Source organism: Aspergillus versicolor, assembly GCF_001890125.1.
Source record: "Aspergillus versicolor CBS 583.65 unplaced genomic scaffold ASPVEscaffold_10, whole genome shotgun sequence".
NCBI lineage: Eukaryota > Fungi > Ascomycota > Eurotiomycetes > Eurotiales > Aspergillaceae > Aspergillus > Aspergillus versicolor.
The window spans coordinates 938,267-960,680 of NW_024467533.1; the positions used below are offsets into that span (position 1 = coordinate 938,267).

A 22,414-nucleotide genomic window follows, 5' to 3' on the forward strand; every position below is an offset into this window, starting at 1 on the left:
GATTGATTTGCATTTGTTAAAGAGACCGGCGGTGTAAAAAGCTAGGAAACAAACTAAAACTATAACAAGTATTAATTCCACACCTATCATAATACAAAGGAAAAAACCAGTTATCCCTGACGCTCCAGCATCGTCTTTAGGTACTTCCCATCAACACCCTCACAGCCAGCAGCCCCCAACTTCCCAAGAACACTCCTCGTCTTCTCAGTCTCAGGCCCAAACATAGAATGTCCTAAATCAAAGTACTCCTTCAGCACCGCCCACCGAACCTGCGCCTCAGGCGCTGTATCCAGCCGCGTCACTTCCTCGAACCATTCATCCACCGGCAAACTGCGTCCCTTTTGCCCGAAAATCTCCTCTGTAACAGCAGGCAGCTGTGCAATGGGGAGTGGCGAGGGGTTAGAGAGATGGTAAATAGCAGCACCAGCACCAGCACCAGAACTGGAATCCGTATTAGCATGACGCATCGCCAGCGCATGAATCCCACGCGTGATATAATCAACCGGAACAAAGTCCACAACAAACGGACGGTCAGCAAGCGGAAGCTGCGGGATAGCCCCAGCACGGAGCATAGAAACAACCATGGTCCGGATAAAGTCATCACTCGGTTCAGGGACAGCCGTGCGCGAGTCCCCAGTCGCAGCAGAGGCGCGGTATATAGAAACTGCAAAGCCACGCTCTGCGGCATGGCCCATGAGTATCTCTGCCGCCCAGCGGGACTTGAAGTAGCCCAGGCGGTCTGAGGATTCGGGGGTATAGTGGGCGGCGCTGGTTTCATCGGCTGCTATGGCTGCTCTGGTGGTGATTGTGGTAGACCATGTCTGGAGATGGGGAACGGACCAGGTGGACAGGTGGTGGATGTGTGTGTTTGTGCGGCCGAGACTGGCCAGGTGAATGATATCGTGGACTGGGGCGACGTTGGCGCTGCGTAGGGCGTCGTCGTAGGGGCGTAGGAGGGAGACGTAGCCACCTAGGTGGTATATGGACTGGACATTGCGTGCCAATTGACGGAATGCTGCGGACGAGAGGCCGAACTGTGGGGAGACGAGGGTGCCGGGGACGATATGGATGCGGAGGTCGAGGTCCTCGCGTGGTGGGAGGAGATCAGACAAGCGGTAGTGATCGAGAGATTTATACACATCGGCCACGTCGAGTAGTCTTTGAGTTCCGAGAATATAAATGTTGTCTATTGAGGTGTCCTCAAGTAGTGTGGCCAACATGTGCACGCCAATGAAGGAGTCCACGCCGGTCAGAAGTACAGAGGAAATCTCGGAGGACTTGATATTGACAGGAGAAGGCTTGAACGCACTGTCAAGCGTTGCTTCAGCAGCCCAGTCAATCGAAAGAGTGTCTGATGACTGTCCAACAGTAACCGAAGAGGAGCCCCCGACAATGAGGTGCGTGATCCCAGCCGGGGTAGGGCTTTTGAACATCGGATTCAAGGCAAGTGGCCTCTTTAGAGCACGTTTCAGTCGAGCCTGCAGACGCATCAGAAGCAGACTGTGCCCTCCAAGGGCGAAGAAGCTGTCGTCTGGCCCAACTGGTCGTGTTGGTGGCAGCTTGAGGATCTGGCGAAAGCCCTGGATGACGACCTTCAGAACAGCACCGTTTGCATCGTCAGACTGTCCTGATGCCTCAGACCTTGAAACAACCTTCTCTTCCACCGGGAATACAGGCGTGAGGGGACACTTCAGCAGGCGCTGCATGTCGACCTTCCCTCCGATAGTGGTAGGCAGCTTCTCCACGAACTGGTATGCACTGGGCAACATATACCCATTCAGATACCGACTGGCCATCTGATTCAGCCGAAATGCAAAGGCCGCTTGTTCACCTTTCGAAGGAGGAGTCCGAGGCACGACAAAAGCAATCAACTGTCTGTCATCAGTCGTGTCCTCACGCGCTTCGACTGCTACTGGCCGTGCAACGACAGCAAGGTCGACAAGAGCCAGCTGGACTTCCTTGTCTGTGGAATCATCTCTATTCGCTTCCACGAATAGCCGCTGCTCAACTTCACCCAGGTCAACACGGTAACCACGAAGTTTTACCTGCTTGTCGCCGGCAATGCGTCCGTGGAACTCCAGACGCCCGTCGGGGAGGAAACGCCCGCGATCACCGGTCCTGAACATCCTTCCCCAGCCGCGCTCATAGTCTTCCTGATGACAGAACGGGTCAGGGAGGAATGCCCGCTCGTTGATATCCGGCCGGTCGATATATCCCAGACCAACCTGGGCTCCACCGACGACAATCTCGCCGACAACGCCGGCAGGGAGTGGGCTTGCATTGGCATCGAGAATATAATGCCGGGTGTTTGCCATTGGGAACCCAATGGGAATATTTACCGTATCATCCTCTGGGTACTCGACATACTGGATAGTCGTCTGCACTACCAGCTCGCTAGGACTCCATGTATTGTAAAGCCTAGCCGGTGTTCCAAGATCGTAGAATGCCTTGGCTACGCGGACGGGCAGTTTTTCGCCGGCAAAGTATGCAATGCGGTAGTTCCTCATGTTTTGCAGAACATCCGCAGCATTCTCAATCAGCAGAGCGAACTGCGTGGGCGTGAAGTATGTGATGGAGACCTGAGCCGCCTGCATGTATGTTGCGAGAGCGAGCGGGTCTTTGCGGATTTCGGCACTGGCGACGCACACTCGGCCTCCTGAGGTCAGGGCTGAGAATATCTGGACGATTGATAGGTCGAATGAGATTGAGGAGTGGTGCAGGAAGCGGTCGTTGTGGTCAAAGTGGTAGTCGTGGTGGAGGGTGCTGAGCATCTGCTGCGTGTTGGACTGGCTCAGCACGACGCCTTTGGGTGTGCCGGTACTCCCCTGGTTCGTTAGTAAAAATATAAGGTATTAGACTATCGTACTCACAGAGGTATAGATGGTGTAGAATGGAAAGTCCGCTTTCGTTGGGACAGCATAGTCAATCGCCTCCGAGCGTGGAATACGGCCTAGGGCTAACACTGGGGATGGCGAAAGTGCTCGAGCAGTGTCTTCCAGTCGGTCCTCTGTTAAGACCAGTGCAGCCCCTGAATCATTAATCATAAAGGCCAGACGCTCTTTGGCGAAATCAGGGTCCAGATTCACAAAGCCACAGCCTGCAAATAGTGTCCCAACCATTGAAGCCACTGCTGCCGGCCCAGGTCTTGAGAGAATTGCCACTTTGCTCGCGGGATTTATCCCGGCATTGACAATCCATTGAGCTATATCAGATGCCTGGGAGACTAGGGATTCGTATGTCAGGTTGTCATTGGCGCCTGAACTCTCCACAGCCACCTCATCTGGATACTGTCGGGCGATGGCGAGAATGCGCTGAGAAACGGATATATTCTCCCAGGTGTTTGGGACAAAGTCAAGGTTAAACATGCTCTTTTTTAAAAAGGCTAACTCTTTCGATCCAACCATGTTGACCTCTGCGACCGGCTGACGATAGTCGTGGATGCTGCTGCTCAGGAAAGTGACGAAGCTGTCCAAGAAGCGCTCCATGTCAGCGTCTCCATACAGGGTGCTTGAGTACTCCAGACGAAGCTTCAAGCCATCATTAGGATCCTCGAGGGCCTCTAATCCAATCTCACACGCAGTAGGGATGTCGTCGCCCTGGACATCGGTGATATCAAAATCCCCCGCGGAGTACACAGGCATGGTCCCATGAACCTGGTAGTTGAGGATGACCTGGCCAAGAGGGAAATGGGATGGAGTTCTTGCAGCACCAACGGCATCAACAATAGCATCAAAGGGAAGTTTTGAATGTTGCAAAGCGGAGATGACAAGGCCCTTTATCTGTCGAAGGACGGCCTCGAAGCTGCCGGAATGGTCTACCTGGCAGCGAACAGGAACAACATTGACGAAGAAGCCAAGGGTGTCGTTAACAGCAGGGTGAGGACGGTTTCCATCGACGAGGTGGATGGTCAGATCTTCCTCCTCGGTGTATCTGTATAGGAATGCCCGAAGACCAGCCATGAGGAACTGTGCTGGTGTGACTTGCAGTCTGGCACCGATGCGCTTCATGCGTTGCAAAAGGGTCTTCTTTAGCGTAGTCCGGTGGACGCTGCGCTGGTAGTCGTTGATCTCTGGTCGGGCTGCTTTTGCAAATGGGAGAAGCTGCATTGCTTCTGCCGGTGGATGTTCGTAGACGGATTTCCAAAAGGCGAGACTGGGATGCATCTCCGATGACTGGAGGAGGGCGTTGTGCCAGACGCTGAATTGGCTGTAGCTGACTGCAGGCTGAGCTACAGGTACCAGGCTTCGGTCTCTCCGCAGAGCATCGTAAATACCTGTGAACTGTTCGAGGAAAGACTGGCTGCTCCCTCGGTCGATGCAGATGTGGTGGAAGACGAGAACGAGGGCGTGTCTGTCCTCAGCGAGCTTGACCAGCGCGGCCACCATGACCGTGCCATCTTCAATGTCTAATGGCTGCTGCATGAAGGACTTGACATACTCGTCCAGCAATGTCTCAGAGCATTCGTGCATGGAGAGGTCCTCCGAAGGAAGATCAATGGAGCAATCATCTAGGACAGTCTGCTCAGAGAACTCATCACCCTCGGCGTAGGCAGTGCGAAGGATCTCATTCCGACGCTTGAGCTCCTCCAGAGCAGCCTTGACAAGGCGTTTATTTGGCTGTCCACGAAGGCGAAATACCACAGGCAAATTGAGGAACGACGGGTCTTCTGCGAGGTTATGCATGAACCACAGGCGCCGTTGGAAGGAGGACATGGGGGTATCAGTAACGGACAGATCCGTCAAGGCATTGTCAATGACAGGAAGCAGGCTGCTGCTCGCATTGCTCTCTCCATTGACAGGCGACTTGGTATTGCTCTGCACGTCTCCTGTAGCCGCTGCAGTAGGCTCAATCTCACTCTTGAGGACCATCACAGAAGCAACCTTCTCAATCAAGGCTTGGATGCTGCGACTGCTGAGGATGTCAAACATGGCCAGCTCCACGCCGACAGTCTTGAAGAACCACTGGCGGATTTCAATAGCAACGATACTATCCAGCCCGTAATCTCCAAGACTGCGATTCGGCTGCAGCGTGGCTTGGTCAACAGACAACACGGCGGCAATCTTCTCGAGGAAACGTAGTGTGAGGATTTCGATGCGTGCTGCATCGTCCGCTGCTTCTCTCAATTGAGCCATGATGTCCAGCTTGTTACTCTTGCCCTCGCTGGAGCCAGAGAAATCATGGTTGGCGTAGAGGTTGCGGAAACGAGGCTCGTTGGCCCAGTAGTATGTTGGCCGGCGCAGGTTGATGCCAGTGATGATCTGATGGGCGTCTCGGCCTTGACTGTCTACCAGCTCCAGCTTCTCAGACTGTATGGAGCTCACAGCCGCGTCGATCTGGGCGAAGAGCTCCTCTTCATTCACCGCGTCATACCCTATCCGCTCCATCACCGTCTGCAGCTGCTCGTCTTCGGCCACTGCCCCGACGCCGACTACCATTCCGACGTTCATAGTCGTGCCAGCCAGTCCAAGGCTGCGACGGTAGGCACACAGTGCATCCAGGTAGCTGTTGGCAGCAGAATAATTGGCTTGACCCTTGGAGCCAAGCACAGCCGACACCGAAGAGAAGCAGACGAAGAAGTCCAGCGGCAGTGCAGCTGTGGCATTATGCAGATTATAAGTCCCCTGGACTTTAGGAGCCAGACAACGCTGCCACTGCGTAAAGCTCATCTGAGGCAGCGGCGCATCCTGAAGCACCATCGCAGCTTGGAAAACACCAGCCAGACGATTCCCTGTAGCCTCGATCCGGGCCACAGCATCGCTGACCACGCTCGCGTCCGTTGCGTCACCACTGAACACGCTGACCGTGACACCTCGAGCGTCTAGCCAGTCCACCGTCTCACGGGCTTCAGATCTTCTCGTCCCCGAGCGCGACAAGAACGCAATATGCCGCGCACCGCGTTGAAACAGCCACTCACTGAGTCGCCGGCCCAGACCACCCAGACCACCAACAAGGAGATACGTCCTCTCGGGATGGAAGAGCTGCCTCCGGCGGAACCGGGGCGGTTCAACGAGAACCTGGTCATCGATCCTCGGGGTGAGAACGATCTTCCCACTCGCCGCACCAGTCTGCAGCATGCGGAATGCGCGCTGGACGTCCGCATACGGAAGCTCGGTGATAGGCTGGGGAGGCTGGATCTTGCCCTCATGGACGAGGGCGCAGGATTCCTGGAAGACGCGTGCACCAAGGCCCTGATTCCGCTCGAAAATGGTGATCATATCCACGCTCGCAAAGGAGACGTTGCGGCGGAAGGGGTCCATGGGGATACGGCTGTTTTGGTGGATATCGCGTTTCCCGATCTCGACGAAGCGGCCAAAGGGTGCGATGGATGCCCAGGTTGATAGGAGCAGAGGCCCAGCAAGAGAGTTGAGGACGACATCGACGCCCCTGCTGTTGGTGAGGCGGTGGATGCCTTCTACGAAGGAATCGTCGCGCGAGGACAGGATATGTGAGTCTGGGAGTCCGTATGTGTCGATCAGGAACGCGCGCTTCTCTGCAGAGCCCACGGTGGCTATCACTGTAGCTCCGATATTCTGTGCGATCTGGATTGCCATCTGTCCGACGCCTCCGGCTGCGGAATGGATGAGGATGGTCTCGCCTTTTTGGAGGCGTGCTGTATCGACGAGGGAGTAGTAGGCTGTAGTCAGGACTAGGGGGATTGAAGACGCAACCGCAAAGGACATCTGGCCTTGCAGTTTGTAGCAGAGACAGGCAGGGTTACGGAGGATGGTTCGATGAGCCCCCTGTCCTGGACGCCAGGCCACGACATGATCACCGACAGAAAAGCCTGCTGGGACATTGGACCCAACACGACGGACGATCCCGGCGCATTCATCGCCGAGCTTGAAGTCGTCGATGATGCCCATGCTGGCTGCGATGTCTCGGAAATTCAGCGCGGACGCCTTGACTTCGATCTCTAGCTCGTCGTCCTGCAGTGGGCTGCTCAGCTCTGTGTCATCGCAGAACATTAGCGTATCCAGCAGCCCTGGCCGGCCAATACGCAGTGCAAGAGGACGGTCCTTTTGATACAGTGGTTGGATAGTTGGCTCGCTATGTACGCCGTTGGGAATCCTGGAGTTGAGGTCATCACTGGCCACGATGCGTGGTATATGAAGGATGCCATCGCGTTCGGCGATCTCGTCTTCTTTAATCGAAGAGTCCAGTATGGAAGATGTGAACCTGGCTGTGTGAGAATTCTCAGATGAAAGACCAATATCCAACACGACCAGACGAAGCTCCGGGTTCTCGCTGCGTGCGCTGCGGGCAAGCCCTAAGACAAGTGCCTGCTCCGGAGAGGATACCTCCATTTGGCTCCCTCGAGTAAGCCAAACGATATTTCCAGGCCCGTCTCTAGTCAGTAAGGACTGCGCAGCCTGGAATGTGTCTTCGCGGCTGAAATCATGCTCGAAGAAGAGGTTTGCGTCGAGACTAGCGAGAAAGACGATATCGCCGCGCAAGTCCTTGGAGCCTTCGATGAGAGACAGAAATTCGCATTCGTATGTCGGGCCCTGCCTTCCGGATTTGATAAGAGTTGCCAGTTCTCGGGTTTCTGGGGAAGGGCTCGGTGGCATCACGATCGTGAGGCCGTTGGTGTAGCTGCTCGAGGTCTGTTTGTTCTGCCATATCTGCAGATCTGACGACGAATGAAGAATAGACAGGCTGCTCATGTTGGCCGGTGTATTTGCAGCTGAGATAAGGAATCCATTCTCGGCCACTCGCTCAGGTATAGACGGAGAGTTCATATCCGTTCCAGACACAATGACCAAGTCAAAGACATCTTCTGTGTCTTCGACGACACTAACCAATCCATCTCCTTTCCCTAGGGCGTTGAAGGCTTCTGTAGGGACACCCCCGGCTGGCAGAATGGTCAAGTGCGCAATATTCCTTCTCTCGGAATCTGCAACTCCCTTCAGGGCAGGCAGGACATGCTCCGTACTCTCCGCAGACGAGGTGATATGAAGAATCGTGCTATTCGGAAATTGATGCACAAACAACTCCACAAGTTTCACCAGATTGTATCCCTCAGGAGCCAGTTCAATCCCAGTAAACATGGGCTTCCACTGCGTCCCAAAGAACAGAGACCGTTTAGTTTCATCTGCCGCGCTGGACCCAAGACTCGTCAGCTTGAGGCCCTGTATATCCAGCAGCAGCTCCCCATCCGCGTGCAGACGAAGATCATTAGTAGCTGTCCGCGGCCCAAGCGCGCTCGTTTCAACTGATACTTCCGACTTGAATCCTGAATCCGCTCTCTTCCACGCATCTAATAGACCAGATACGCGCAGAGAGCGCACGAACGTCGGAACATACGGCGCGCTGAGGCCACTGCCCATCTTTCCCTCAATTGCAGCAAAAACAGGATGAAGACAGGAATCTAGTAAAGCCGGGTGGAGAATGCAGATCTCGCTGTCCTCGCGAGAGTGCACACCAGGAGTCCAAGATATCGGCGCAGTGGCAACTCCATCTCCGCTTTCCACATTCCCGTCCACCAGCTGGAAGGTCGTTCCATACTGCAGCCCCATTGAATGCAGGCGGCGGTAATACTGCATGCGGTCTGTACTGCGGAAGCTCTGCTGGCGGATTGAATCGGCCGAGGAGGAGCCCATGGCGCTGTGAAGAGCTGCTGGGGGGCCGGCTTCGACTCGGACCATGCCCGTGCAGTGCTCGCGCTGGTTCCCGGCTTCGTCGACGGAGAGGACGACAAAATGTTTCCATATGGATGAGGAGGTTTCGGCGGACTCCACTGCTGGGGCCAGCTCGACGATGGTCTCTGTTCCTGCGTCTTTGTCGCTGATGACGAGGGCCGATTTCACTGTTACGGTTAATAATTATACAGGAGCATGGTGTGTGGGCGAGTTACCGGATATGTCTGCAAGCTCGAATGCACAGATGCTTCCATCTGTCATAGTAGCTGCTGCTTCGATTGCCATGGCGATATACCCTGCAGCGGGGAATATAGCTTTCCCATCGATGCAGTGATCAACAAGCCAGGGGATCTCAGAGGACCGGAGGTAGTTGCGCCACCTAGGGCGGGTCTCCAACGATCCAGGGACTCGTCCCCCTAGGATAGCATGGCGGGCTGGACGCAGACGGTGCTCACGGATGTGTCGAGTCTCCGCCCAGTAGCGATCGTGGTGGTCCCAGGCATAGGATGGCAGGTCAATTTTCAACCGCGGCGACTCTACACTAAACACACTGCCAGCCGTATCGAGGAAGTGATTCTGGTTAACACTTTCAAGATCGACTGGGTATCCCAAAGCAAACAACTGGCCGGCAGTGGTTAGCAGACTTTCATACGCATCCTGCTTCCGGTCGAGGGTGCTGAGATATGGGAGCTTGAGCTTCAGCTGATCCAGTGTCTGGTTGGAAGGTCCCTTCAGGGCTGGATGAGGGCCGAGTTCCATGAGAACGTCGATGCGCTGCTGGTCCTCTTCATCCAGGACAAGTTCAGTTAGGGCATCGGAAAATTTCACCATTCCGGTCATGTTTGCTGCCAGGTAGTCTGGTCCTAGGGTGGCTGGGTCTGCATGTCGGCCTGTCACACTGGATACCATGATGGCAGTGCGGTTCTTGTTTGCCTTGAAACCGGGGTAGGCAGCAAGGGCCTCCTTGTATCCTGGTGCCAGGGGGAACATATGGTGACTATGGAAGCTGTATTGAATAGTTAGCATGTTCTCTACAAGCAACAGTAGGGGACATACGCCTGCGCAACCTGCAGCCGTCGAGCAAACACCTTCCTCTCAGAAAGGACCTGCTGCAGCTCAACGACTGCATCTTCGTCTCCAGAAACCGTGAAACTCGACGGACTGTTCATAGCCGCAACGGCAATCCGACCACTATACGGCTCCAACTCCGCTGTAACTTCTGCCTCCGTCATTCCAACTGCCATCATCGCCCCAGGCACAGACCCCGACGCCGCAGCACCAGATCCCATATGCACGCCCCGGTAGTATGCCGCGACCAGGGCATTCTCGAAGGATAAGAGACCCGCGGCGTACGTGGCAGCCAATTCACCGCTGCTGTGGCCGACCACGCCGGAGGGCTTCACGCCCCACTGCGCAAGAACATCGACAAGAGCCAGCTGGACAGCTGTGCAGATAGGCTGGGAATACTCCGTTTGCCCTAGCATGGTATCTTCCTGAGACTTCAGCAGTTCCTCTACCACGGACCAGCTTGGACGATGGGACGGCAGGGCCTGCAGGACGGCATCACATTTGTGCAAAGTTTGTAGGAACAGAGGAGACTTCTCAATGAGACTGCGTCCCATGCCGAACCATTGTGCTCCTTGGCCGGTGAATACGAAGCCAATCCGCGGCGCGTTGTCCAGTTTTCCCTTCCAGCCTGATCCTGGAACCGGGTCTTGGATTCGCTCGATCAGCTTTTCCATGTCGGATGCTATGGCGAAGGACCGGAATCGGTGCATTGTGCGACGGGACGATAATGCAGACCCAATGTCGCACGCACTGGCATTGCTGTTCTTGAGGTATGTGGTGAGTGTCTCTGCCCATTGCTTTCCTGCTCGCTCCGAATGCGAAGTCAACGGCACCAGATATGGTCTGTTTACGACCATTCCAGCCAGCTCAGCGGGGAGTGGCAGGCTAGACGAGATAGACAAAGATTGTTCCGTATTGTACTCTTCCAGAATAACATGGGCATTGGTCCCCCCATATCCAAACGAGTTGATCGAGGCCCGACGAGGAACACCCCCCAGCACATCCCACTGCTTCGACTGCGTTGGGATCTCGAGCTTCCACTGCTCAAAGTCCACTTCAGGATTCGGTGTCGAAAAGTGCATATTTGGCGGAATGACTTTCCTCTCCAGCGCCATCGTCGCCTTAATCAAACCCGCAACCCCAGACGCGCCTTCCAGATGCCCGATATTCGTCTTCACAGAGCCAACATACAGCGTATCCAGACGATCAGCGGAGAATGTCTCATGGATAGCCCTGAGCTCTCTCGGGTCTCCGGCCTTTGTGCCTGTACCGTGACATTCGACGTAGCTCGTATCCGCTGGCTCCAGTCCAGCTCTTTCATAAGTACTCTTGACCAAGTCCGCCTGAGCACGCGCAGAGGGGAGGGTGATTCCCTGCTTGCGGCCATCATGGTTAACTCCAGTTCCACGCACAACAGCCCGGATGCTGTCGCCGTCTGCCTGTGCGCGACTCTGGCGCTTGAGGATCATTGCAGCGATACCTTCGCCACGGACATAGCCACTGCCTGCAGCGTCGCCGTGGCGGCAGCGGCCATCTGTAGATAGCATGCCCAGATCTGTCATTGTGATGAAGATGTTCGGGTCAAAGTGCAGAGCAGACCCGACGACAATGGAGATGTCTGCCTCTGCGTTGCGGAGGGACTGCGCGCCTAGGTGGAAGCAGACCAGCGAGGATGAGCAGGCTGTGTCGATCGTGGCGCTGGGTCCGTGGAGGTTGTAAAAGTAGGATATTCGGTTTGCGAGAATGGAGTTCCCTGTGCCGGTTACGGTGTACTTGGGATAGTACTCGAGGTCTTTGGTCGTCATTGCGTTGTAGTCGTTTGTGAAGCAGCCGCAGTAGACGGAGGTGAGTGAGCCGTGGATCTCATCCAGCGTGATTCCAGCTATAACTGTCAATTCCTATTCGATTCATAGTTTGATTATGGCATACCATTTTCCAAAGCTTCATAAACAACCTCCAACAAGAGCCGCTGCTGGGGGTCCATGGCCTCTGCTTCTTTCCCCGAAATATTGAAGAATCCGGCGTCGAACAATCCCAGATCTTGATCCAGAAAGTAACCATATTTTGCGTTTGTCTATAGATTTTAGCACAGCACCTAAACATATCTGGTTGAACATACAGTTCCCTTGTGCGTTCCGTCCGGATGGTAGAACGCATCCACGTTGAAACGGTCCGCAGGCATCTTCCTCTGGAAGTCTTTCTTATTGACGATATTGTCCCAGAGCTGTGACGGGCTCGAGGCCCCTGGGACTCTGCAGGCCATCCCAACCACGCACGGGGGATCGTCTGTTTGTGATTGGTTTGGCATATCTGCCTTTCCAGTCGGGACCATTGACGTGGTGCCCGTCACCGGGTTTGTGTGGTTTTCGAAGTGCATTGACATTTTATATTAGTCTAAGGATGACAGACTTACTTATGTTAATGGAGTATTCAGGTTTAAGTTTGTTCAGGTAGGAGGCTGGGTATTCGCAGGAGCAGAGGTATCTTCTTCAAATCCAACCTACGCTATTTTCCAAGGCCAGCGGTCATTGATATTATATACTCAAGCTAAAACAGGGACTGTAAAAGACTATATCCAGCGATGATCGGACATATCCAGCGATGACCGGACGCACCCAGTGGAGGTACTAACGGTGAGAAACACGCCGAGAACCTACGGAGGAAGAGGGAACCATATAATTCCCAATGTACATTGCCGACTTTTAAAAATGTCCGACATGCCGTGACGGGCCTAGACCTTTAGCAATACGAGGGTGGGCGTTTCGATGCACTCCGTCGAGGTCTGCTCCGTGTATCAACGGAGCTTACTGTAGAGTCTGTCCGCTAATATAATCATCTATTATTAGTAACTGGAATGGATTTCCATGGGTCCATCCCTGTGGAAATGATGCGCCTGAACCCGTCATTTAGCTCCAGGCTGGTCTTGAGGATATGTACCTGATGTAACTATATTGGAGGTGATTGACTCAAGCCTACCTGACTATGGAATAGCTGGAGTTGTAATGTAGGATACTATTAGGGCTACAAAGGCTATAGGTACCGAATTCAAAGTAAAAATAATCAGGGTTGATTAATATTGATCTTTCCATATCAAATACTAAGATGCAGAGTATAGTAGAACTATATAGAGCTGGTTCCAATATGACCACCAGCCTAACATCCCTCCCCAGACGCAGGAATCGAAACCGGGTTCGTGAAGAACTCCTTTGGATCGTATGCCTTCTTCACCTCGGCGAGCTTGCACACATTATCGCCATAATAACTTGTCAACGGATCCGTAGAAATCTTCCCATCCACATAGCCAGAGTAACTGGCGCCTCCAACCGCAGGCCTCAGATACGATTCCAAGTCCTCAAACCACGCCTCATATTTCTCCTGTCGCTCCTGGTCATCCGGTGTTCCATGGATCTGAAACTCCAGGTGAGCATATGCCTTTTCCCGCCAGGGGAACGCGTTCTCGGTTCCCTTTGCAGGCGTCGTGATATTCCACGCGTGCCACTCGCCCCAGACTTGACTCTCTTCATCCAGGGACGCGATGCGGTCGAGCAGGCTTTGCAGCGTTTCATCGGTCATTGGCTTGTCCTTGAGAACGAAGAATGACTTGCTTAGACGGTAGAAGCGTTCCCAGGGATATGCCACAGGGATGGACGGAGACTTGGGCACCTCGTTCCACTGGAACTGGGTATTATCCCCAACCTGGCTGAATGGGTCGGGGATAACATTGAGAATGGACGAGTCGACCTCTGCATCAGGGAGACACTCCATCGTCGTGTATCCGAAGATGCGTGCATTGTCCGTATTGCAACCCCCCGCGATGACGACGTCGGGGTTGCCAATCTCAAGAAGGCCAGAGGAGTTTACAAGCGCGGCCAGTTCCTCCTTTGCCCCTCCGTAATGCCATCCTAGTACTTGCACAGTGTCTCGGTAGACGTTGATCTGCGACATGAACTCAGGAATCTGCTTGGGCGCCCACTCGAGGTACTGCTTCGCGGCGGGGAATCGGGATTCCGTATCATTCCACTGCAGCATAAGCATAGCAGATCGTGGGATTTCCGTGAGAGACAGGGTAAATTCAACGACGATGCCGTAAGTCCCTCCGCCGCCGCCCCTGATCGCCCAGAACAGGTCGGGGTTGGTATCTGGCGAGGCGACAACGGTGCGTCCGTCTGCGAGCACGACCTTGGCTGCGAGGACATGCTCAACGGCCAGTCCTTGAGATCTCTGCTGCATGTTGAACCCGCCCGAACCCAGGAATCCAGCCAGGCCGACTGTGGGACAGATTCCGCCGATGAAGGATGTTCCGTATTCGTTGAGGGCTGTGTAGAGAGCACCCAGCCGGATCCCTGCGCCAACGACGGCTGTTTTCTTGTCCTCGGAGACGTTGACCTCGTTTATGTGGGCAATGTCGATAACAAGAGTGCCGTTCAAGGAGGAGTATGCCTCGAAACTATGGCCGCCGGTTCGTGGGACGGCCTTGATATCCGCTTGTTGGGCGCATTTGATCAAGGGTGCGATTTCCTTGGATTCCTGCGCGTAGGCGATGAGTACCGGCAGCTCGTCGAATTGTATTTTCTCGCCTAGCCGGGAATCCAGATAGGTAGCGTTGCTTGGTGTAACAACTCGCTGTGGTGCAGAGCTTCCAAAGACATTAGAGACGCAGTTGTACAGACCGGCAGATCGAGGATAGGCAGAAGCCACGCTGGTCAAGGCAGCCAGGACGGTACAAGAATAGAACCTCATGTTGGGCTAGATTAAAGAACGATAGAAGGTTGACTTCTGACTCTAGAGGTGGTATTCGTTCCTTATATATCTGTCTGTTATGCTAAAAGTCCCCGTATCCCGTCGGAGTTGAACGCAGCCTCGTATTCCTCATAACCCATGAAACACCAGATCCACCGGTACATTGCCTCTCAGACAGCTCGTAAAAGCCGAGAATCAACAGCAAGTCTGGCCCCAACCAGCAGCACTGTCCCAGCCAGGAGAAGTGCACCCCCAAAGTCCACCCAGGCAGGGACATCCCCAGACTTCCTCAACGCAAGAGCTCCGCCGATAGGATTGCCCGTCAACGCTCCTAGCGAGCATACTGCCATCATTATGCCGATCATCAAGCCGATGATCTGCATGTTCTTCGTTATCTGCGCTACGCATGCAGACTGCAGCGAGATCAGCCCTCCGGAGGTGAATCCGTACAGCAGGGTAAGTGCAACAATTGCACCTTTTGTGTGGATGCAGTGGAGGCATAGAACGAGGATTCCGGATCCGAGTGAACATGCTATCGTGACATTGAACCTGGACTTTTATCAGCGAGTGCGGATTGTATGCATCTGCGACTCACCGTCCGACTTGATCAGCTAGGGCACCGGAGACGATACGCCCAACAAACGAGCCAACATTCAGGATTGAGATCAGTGCATTTGCAAAGGAAGAGTCAATTCCCTTGTCGATGGCAAAGAGCGGGATGTAGTAAAAGGGAATAAACATCCCCCACATCACAAAGAGCATCCCGACCACGGTCAGCCAGTAGCGTATATCCTTCAGGCCTGCAACCACGTCTGCTTTGGGTATACCTGCAGACCCCTTCGGCAATGAACGAGGTATAACCATGAAGCATGCTGGGAGGAGTAGAGCCAGGCTAATAAATCCAACAATGCGAATGGCCCATGCGAATCCGACGACGTGGAACAATCGCTCTAGTATGAGAGGCCATGCAATTCCACCTAGAGATGATCCAGCCACGACGATGCCCATTGCCAGGCCTCGACGGCTGCTAAACCAGTGTGGAATTGCAGAGATTGTCGGGTAGAAGAGCATTGCATCTGCCACGCCGAAGAGCAGGCTCTGGGCTAGAATGAACTGGTAGTACTCTTTGCAGAGACTGACCATCATCAGGGAGAGACAAAACAACACAGTCCCGGGGATAAAAAGGATTTTTGACCCCTTGCTGTCGAATACTGGCCCGAACACGAGGCCTCCGATGAAAAGCAGGAAGAGCTGCAGAGAGCCAATCCAGGAGATCTCGCTGTCGTCTCGGCCTGACAGAAGCGTCTGTCCGTAGTATGCTTGGAATGTCCCAAAGGAATTGAGCAGACCTTTTTTCATTAGCTACAGCACATTATCTGTATTTCCCACCTACCGAATGTCACAAAGTAGGTGAGGAAGCCCCCGGCCACCACGAGCCATGCACGCGAGCCGCCATCTGGAGGGCCGGCATCAGCTTCGTCTTGAACATGCCTAGCATCTATTACTGTCTCTTTGGAAGTCATTTCGAATAGATTGCAACATGGTCTCCAAGTGTACGAATGGTGTCCGGCAATATATAGCGACCATGTTAACTATACGCGGATATAAATCTGACGTCCGTCGTCCGCCGGAGAGTTTTGCATTGACCAGACTATTAATAAATAAGAAATAGACATAACAACACTATTCGCCCATTCATGTATGACCAAGTCTTTGATTGATTTTATTTAATTATCATATTATTTTTTATTTTCATCATGCTACACGACGTCGAAGACTCTTCCCACAATGCCGGCCCTCTCATCGCCAGCCTTCTACCATTTCTTCTCCTGGTCCTGACAGTGCGTTGGTTCCTTCGTTCAGAAAAGATCCCTACCGTCAGCTCAGGATTTCCCGTTCTGGGAAACCTGCGAAAATACACCCTCGACCCGGTTGGGTTCATTTCTGCCGCCACCAGCAGCCATGGACAGTGCTTTACTGTGTCGATGTTATTCGGCCGCACGATCTGGCTGCGAAGTCCTCAACTGAATAAGGAATACCTAGAAACACGAGAGGTTCTTCTTCACCCGTAACTCAGTACTATCAGTACTATCAGTACTAACGACTTTAGGATGTATGGTCGTTTGGCGACGGGATGGGTCTGTTCCTCAACAAGATCGTTATCCCAGGATACTTTGACCATCTACGCAGCATGGTCGGGTCCTTGAGTCGAGGGATCTCGCGCAAAGCTACTCTCGAGAGATATACCCAGATCGCGGACGAAGAAGCCATCAAGACAGTCCATAGTTGGACCGGCAGCAGCGGACAGTCCGTAGCGCTCTTCGAAGAAGTCTCGTTCCTTGTCCACAAGATCATCGTGCGGTGCTTGATGGGACAGGACTTTTACGATCACCATGTCGAGGAGCTCTACGATCTGCTGCACACTATGGAGGCCAACGTTGGGAGTATCTGGCATACCATTCTCCCAGCCTGGGTTCCGCATGCTCCAGCCCGTAATCTGTGGAAATCGCGAGACCGTGTGCAGGAGATCTTCCGGTATCGCCTGCAGGAGAGAGAAAAATGTCTAGAGGAATGGAACGACCGTCTTGATTATATCTCGTACACTCTGCAGGACCCTGCAACTGCCCATCTGAGCCGCTTCTACGCTGCACACCATACACTCCTCATGTTTGCCGCTCATACTAGTACTGTTGCGAGTATCTCCTGGACCATCTTAGAGGTAACTTTCTATCCGGTTTACCAAGAGAGACACACTCTGACGATCACTAGCTGCTCAAATCCCCAGCCCTCCTTCAACTTCTACGCGAAGACCTAGCGACACACTCCCCAGACCAGTCTTCCTTCCTCGATGCCCTGATTAAAGAAACAGGCCGTCATTACTCCGGTAACAGCGACGTCCGCTGGGCCCGGAAACCCAAGACCCTGCGCACCGACGTCGCCTCCATGGCAGGAACCGAGATCACCATCCCTGAGGGAACTATCGTTTCGATATCTCCCTATCTTACCCATCACGACCCTGCGGCTTGGGAGAGGCCAGATGAATATCTGCCTGAACGATGGTTGCAGGATACTAACCTGGCCAAGAAGTTGAACGACGGCGGGCAGCTGCGGTATATACCGTTCGGGGCTGGTAGTCATCGGTGTCCTGGTGAGAAAATGGCGATTCTGATTTCCAAGACGGTTGTCTCGAGTATTGTGAAGAACTGTGAGATATCCTGGGGAGAGGGAAGCAGCGAGCAGACTCTTGGGGGGCTGGATTTCTCCAAGGTCGGCAGTCCCTGGCTCAAGGGGGATGTGCAGGTGCGATTCGCCTAGTATTTTATCGTATTCTCTTAGCTGTTCAGAATGCATATTCAGCTTCCCGGTGCATAAATATTCTATCGTTGTTATATTATAATGGGGTATATATATAGTATTCTCGGAAGTATAGAATGATATCGAAATGGTAGATATACCGTCAACTGTGACTAGAGGTACACCATCTTTCTCTTGCATGATGCAAACAGTATATGGTATCATGGTCGATATAATATTCTCAGATAATGATACCACTCACATTGTCTATACTTGTATACCAGTAAATCGATCAATACGCAGCCCCAGGAACATCCGCCAAACCAACCTTCAGCTCCTCAAAATCAAACAAAACCACCTTATCCTTCGCAAACGTCTCTCCAAAATTACCAATAACAAAGTCCCCCTCCCCCAGAGTCCTCACATTCAACACACAAACCTGCTCGTTATTCAAATCAACAACCTCAACATAGTTCTCCGGCACAACCTCCCACACCCGCTCATGGCCCTCAAAGACAAACTTCACACTGGGAAACGACTTAACCTTGGCACAGTCCACAGACACAAACGACTGGTTCCCGTTATTAGGAGCAGTATTCTCGTCCAACTCAATTGGCTGTCCGGACGTGATCTCAATCAGCCGTGCATAGCTGTTCTCCGACATGGGCACGCCGCGGCCGTAGCTGGCATGGTCGAAGATAGCACCGGGGTTACCGCCGATAGAGGCGGAGGTGTTGAGGGCCTGCTCCTCGTCTCCGATGAGGTGCTGGGTGAGTCGGACGGCCCAGTAGTTCAATACAGCCGGTTCATATTCGAAGTCTATGTCGTTGACGGCGGGGAAGAGGATGTTGTCGTACCATAGTACAGAGTCGGTGGTCTTACTCTTGCCAGAAGATGAAGAGTTGGCTGGTAGACTGAGGACAGGAGATGGGCCGCCTAGAGTCTGTAGGCCGTCGTTGTCATTGCAGAGCTCGCGACGGGGCGCGGGTCTGTCGAAGGTGCTGTTGTGGCAGTACAAGAAGGAAATGAGCGGGGAGGGATAAAGACCCTGCTCCCACATCTGGTAGAATGGGGACTGCGTGGAGGCGTTGTCGGACTTGAAGACTGGCGAGAGGCCGTATACACCGGCAAAGGGGTATACAAAGTCCAGTTGGAAATGCATGTCCGCTAGCTGCAGAGTGACCCTGGCCTGGTGGTCTCCGACTTGTTGGATGTCAGAGCCGAAGCCGACGGAGAGGTCGTCGTAGAAGAAGAAGTGGTTTGGGTTCCAGTTTCTATCAGGGTAGAGCTTGGACTGGTTGGTGTAGGTCCGCGACTGGGTTTGGTTGTACAGCTGCTGGCCTGGCTGGAGGCAGTCGAAGGTGTCTTGGAGACTGCCATGGCAGCGCGGGGTGAAGGCATACTGGCCAATCCAGGTCCAGTCCACGAATGAATCGAGCTTCTGGGGTGGACTACCGACTGTGATGGTGTTTGTAGTGAAGCCAAAAGGTGTCCAGGCTAGGGGCATGTCGAACGCCCCGGAGGCCCTCCTGGTAGGGGCTGCAAACGCCCCGGTGGCGACGGCGAGAAATGCAATAAACCGCATTGTTACTTCGTATGTACTCGGGCCTATGACGAACACAGGAAGGAGGGTGTGCCCTTTTATACCAATATTTGGCCCCATTAGCCCTAAGAAATGCCCGCTTCGGAGCGGAGTGTATGCAATACCACCCTTCCCCTGAATTCCCAGACTCAGAGTTTCCACAGGGCACAAAGCCTTCACAGTTCACAGTTTATATTCCTGTCGAACCGCCAATATGTCCGATCAGCAACAGACACAATGGCCGAGACCGTGGCGCACATCCAGGGCAATCCCTCGTCCGCCCTGACGCCGCTCATCCTGATCCACGCAATCTCTGGCCTCGCCCTGCCCTACTTCGCCCTGGGCTCTCTATCAGGCGTACATGAACATGACGCTGACTCTGGTTCTGCCAGCTCAAGACCCGTCTACGGACTGTCATCCCCAATATTCGAATCCACCTCCTCCTTCCGCCGCCACAGCAAAAGCCTACCCAGCCTGGCCCTCGAATACGTCCGCATCATCCAGCGCGATGTCCAGCCCAAAGGCCCCTACCTCCTCGGCGGCTGGTCCATGGGCGGGATGATCGCAGTCGAAATGGCCGCCATTCTCACCGCGCAGGGCGAAACAGTCAAACACGTCCTTATGATCGACTCGCTGAACCCGGAGGTATACCTGCCCTTCCACGATGCACAGGAGCGGCAGGTTCTCTCAACGCTTACGTATAATGCGATTGCGTGGCGCGTTAATGGGCCTGTGTCTACGGATACGGCTGCTGGTTTTGAAGATAGTGCGCCATCGTCTGCTGAAGGGAGCACGGTGCCGAGTAGTAGCGAGAACAGCCCGGAGAATACCGACTACGGCTCGGATAGTGAGGATGGGAGTCTGGGTGGTTTGGACGAGTTTATGGGTCTTCTCCGTGAGCATATCGCGCAGGGTCTGCGTATGCTGGCGTCGTATCAGACGCTGCATCGGCGTGTTTGTCTCCCTGGGACGGATGTGACTTTGGTGAAGTGTACGGCGCTGGGTAGTCTCTCTCCGCTACTGAGTGAGGGGAGGAGGGCATTTGCGAGGAAGAATAACCTGGATCCGAGTAATGGATGGCGGCCAGGGCAGTTTGGGAGCTTTGTTTCTGTTCCGTTTGCTGCGGCACATGATGCCTGTTTTGATGCAGGGGTTGTGGGCAAACTGACAGCTATCTTAAGAGGCGTTTTGAAGGATATCGAGTAGTTACTGTACATAGATAGACTAGTTAACTGGACATGTCCGCCTCGTGTTTAGAATTCGAACGGAGACATTCTGCACAGCTGCATATACGAGCTCCGAACGCCAACGGAGACTTTCTCACACTGTTCACACTTTAAGACATGATTCCATGGAATGTCTCCATTTAAAACACGCATTAACCCTTCGCGGTAAATGCCATGTACCAACTCCGACTGCCCTCATTATGATAGACACACCAACCCCTCGAGTCTCCGTAGCCATCATCGGCGCAGGCATAGGAGGTCTAACCCTAGGCGCATTTCTACACAGACTCGGAATCCCCTTCGTCATCCTCGAACGCACCGCCGTCCTAACCCCACAAGGCGCCGGGATCTCGCTGGCCCCAAACTGTCTCGCCGCGCTCAACCAACTCGGTCTCTACGACCAGATCAAGCAGAACGCACAGGAACTTCTCGGGGTCCGCGTCTACCGCGAGAAAAACTGCTGGGGTACTATTGACTTTGGACTCGCTAAGCGGTGGTTCGGGTACAATGTGCTGTCGATTGAGCGGCACGAATTCCATGGGTATCTGTATGAGGCAGCGGGGGGCGAAGAGGTGGTGAAACTAGGCTGGAACGTCGCCGACATTCAGAATATCGAAGGACATGATGGCCCGCTCCGAGTCATTAGCGACGACGGACGAGAGGTGCATGCTGATATCGTCGTTGGGGCGGATGGGATCCGCAGTGTGACGAGGCGGATTGTACGTATGCCCTTGTATACTGGAACATGCAGACTGACCAAATGATACTCCCAGCTATCTCGATCAATTGGTCTGCAGCCAGAAAATACAATCCGGTTCACCGGCCGCGTGCACATGTCTGGCTATACTCAGCCCCTATCGCATCTCTCCACAGACGATCTGGGCATCGCGCACTGGATGCTGTACAACGACTGCATTCTCACCACCTGGCCATGCAAGGAGAACCGCCAGTGGTTCATCGGGGTCAAGGCCGTTGCGCGCGACGCAAAGAACCCCGACCGGTCTATATGGAAGGGCGCAACGCCTGAGACAGTCAATGGGGTGTATGGGAGGAAGTTCCACCCATTCGGGAAGGACAGCAGCGTGGAAGCCAGTACGAATCCATACTTGTTATGGTGATTATGCTAATCAGGACAGTTGTGAATTCATCCGAGCGCGTGGTCGCAAGTAACGTCTTCGAGGAGGCTGATTTCCCACACATGGTCCGTGGCCGCGTTGCTCTTCTTGGTGATGGTACTTCCCTATCCCCTTTACCAAACGAACCAGTTCTCACCCCTCTACAGCTGCTCACTCCATGACTTCATTCTTCGGCCAGGTAAGTAAACTGCTACCCATTTGCTGAACAATTCCAACCAACCAAACCAGGGCGCCTGCCAGGCAATTGAAGACGCCACAGTCCTCGCAGACTCCATCTCGCTATATCTCGCGGGCGACAAGACTGCATTAGATAGTTACGCCCGCGTGCGTGAGAAGCGCGCGCAAGATGTCGCTTCGTTTTCAGCGCGGTATGCCCGCCTGCATACAGCTTCTTGGCCGGGTCCTGTTGCTGGGAAGGTGCTAAGGGCGATTGTATATCGCATGCTGCCGAGCGCGGCCTGGATGTGGTATTTGACTTGGTTGTATGGATTTCAGCCTGTTTCGAGGAGGGTATGTATCTCCTGTTCTTAGTTATTAGGTTTTCTTGCTAATGGGTTTTTCTATAGTTGGATGCTATGCTCAAGGAGCAGTAGTGCGGATAGGAATTGACAGTTGCAGAGATTATATGGTCGAATGGAATATGATTACTCTATCCACCACTTGAAGTCTGGTAGCAGTCAATTTAGCTATACAATGGACAGAATAGGTAGCCTGCAAAGTCCCATATCT

At 53.6% G+C, this 22,414-nt stretch overlaps 7 protein-coding genes across 7 annotated transcripts; 3 read left to right on the forward strand and 4 right to left on the reverse strand.

Moving 5' to 3' along the window:
* Positions 1-110: 110 nt before the first annotated feature.
* On the reverse strand, positions 111-12,015 carry ASPVEDRAFT_139247 (uncharacterized protein; the record flags this gene model as incomplete). The annotated part of the gene is made up of 6 exons (XM_040807559.1): positions 111-2,825; positions 2,871-8,806; positions 8,855-9,645; positions 9,696-11,589; positions 11,637-11,781; positions 11,827-12,015. 6 exons carry the CDS (start codon positions 12,013-12,015, stop codon positions 111-113), a joined length of 11,670 nt encoding a protein of 3,889 aa, XP_040672068.1.
* An 845-nt stretch (positions 12,016-12,860) lies between these two features.
* Positions 12,861-14,447, reverse strand: ASPVEDRAFT_32615 (FAD-binding oxidoreductase; the record flags this gene model as incomplete). The annotated part of the gene is made up of 1 exon (XM_040810623.1): positions 12,861-14,447. One exon carries the CDS (start codon positions 14,445-14,447, stop codon positions 12,861-12,863), a length of 1,587 nt encoding a protein of 528 aa, XP_040672069.1.
* Positions 14,448-14,742: 295 nt separating this feature from the next.
* ASPVEDRAFT_318177 (uncharacterized protein) lies at positions 14,743-16,246 on the reverse strand. The gene is made up of 2 exons (XM_040810532.1): positions 15,841-16,246; positions 14,743-15,796 (listed from the first exon to the last, which is right to left on the reverse strand). Exons 1-2 carry the CDS (start codon positions 15,968-15,970, stop codon positions 15,039-15,041), a joined length of 888 nt encoding a protein of 295 aa, XP_040672070.1. The 5' UTR covers positions 15,971-16,246; the 3' UTR covers positions 14,743-15,038.
* Positions 16,150-18,075, forward strand: ASPVEDRAFT_45703 (uncharacterized protein). The gene is made up of 3 exons (XM_040813369.1): positions 16,150-16,501; positions 16,558-17,166; positions 17,217-18,075. Exons 1-3 carry the CDS (start codon positions 16,205-16,207, stop codon positions 17,760-17,762), a joined length of 1,452 nt encoding a protein of 483 aa, XP_040672071.1. The 5' UTR covers positions 16,150-16,204; the 3' UTR covers positions 17,763-18,075.
* On the reverse strand, positions 18,034-19,326 carry ASPVEDRAFT_200150 (pepsin-like aspartic protease; the record flags this gene model as incomplete). Its single annotated transcript, XM_040809305.1, has 2 exons — positions 18,034-18,624; positions 18,664-19,326. The coding sequence occupies 2 exons, from the start codon at positions 19,324-19,326 to the stop codon at positions 18,034-18,036; spliced, it is 1,254 nt and encodes a 417-aa protein (XP_040672072.1).
* A 234-nt stretch (positions 19,327-19,560) lies between these two features.
* On the forward strand, positions 19,561-20,529 carry ASPVEDRAFT_55976 (thioesterase domain-containing protein; the record flags this gene model as incomplete). The annotated part of the gene is made up of 1 exon (XM_040815143.1): positions 19,561-20,529. One exon carries the CDS (start codon positions 19,561-19,563, stop codon positions 20,527-20,529), a length of 969 nt encoding a protein of 322 aa, XP_040672073.1.
* Positions 20,530-20,749: 220 nt separating this feature from the next.
* Positions 20,750-22,278, forward strand: ASPVEDRAFT_87620 (FAD-dependent oxidoreductase; the record flags this gene model as incomplete). Its single annotated transcript, XM_040818107.1, has 6 exons — positions 20,750-21,268; positions 21,323-21,641; positions 21,686-21,781; positions 21,832-21,863; positions 21,914-22,195; positions 22,252-22,278. The coding sequence occupies 6 exons, from the start codon at positions 20,750-20,752 to the stop codon at positions 22,276-22,278; spliced, it is 1,275 nt and encodes a 424-aa protein (XP_040672074.1).
* Positions 22,279-22,414: the final 136 nt, after the last annotated feature.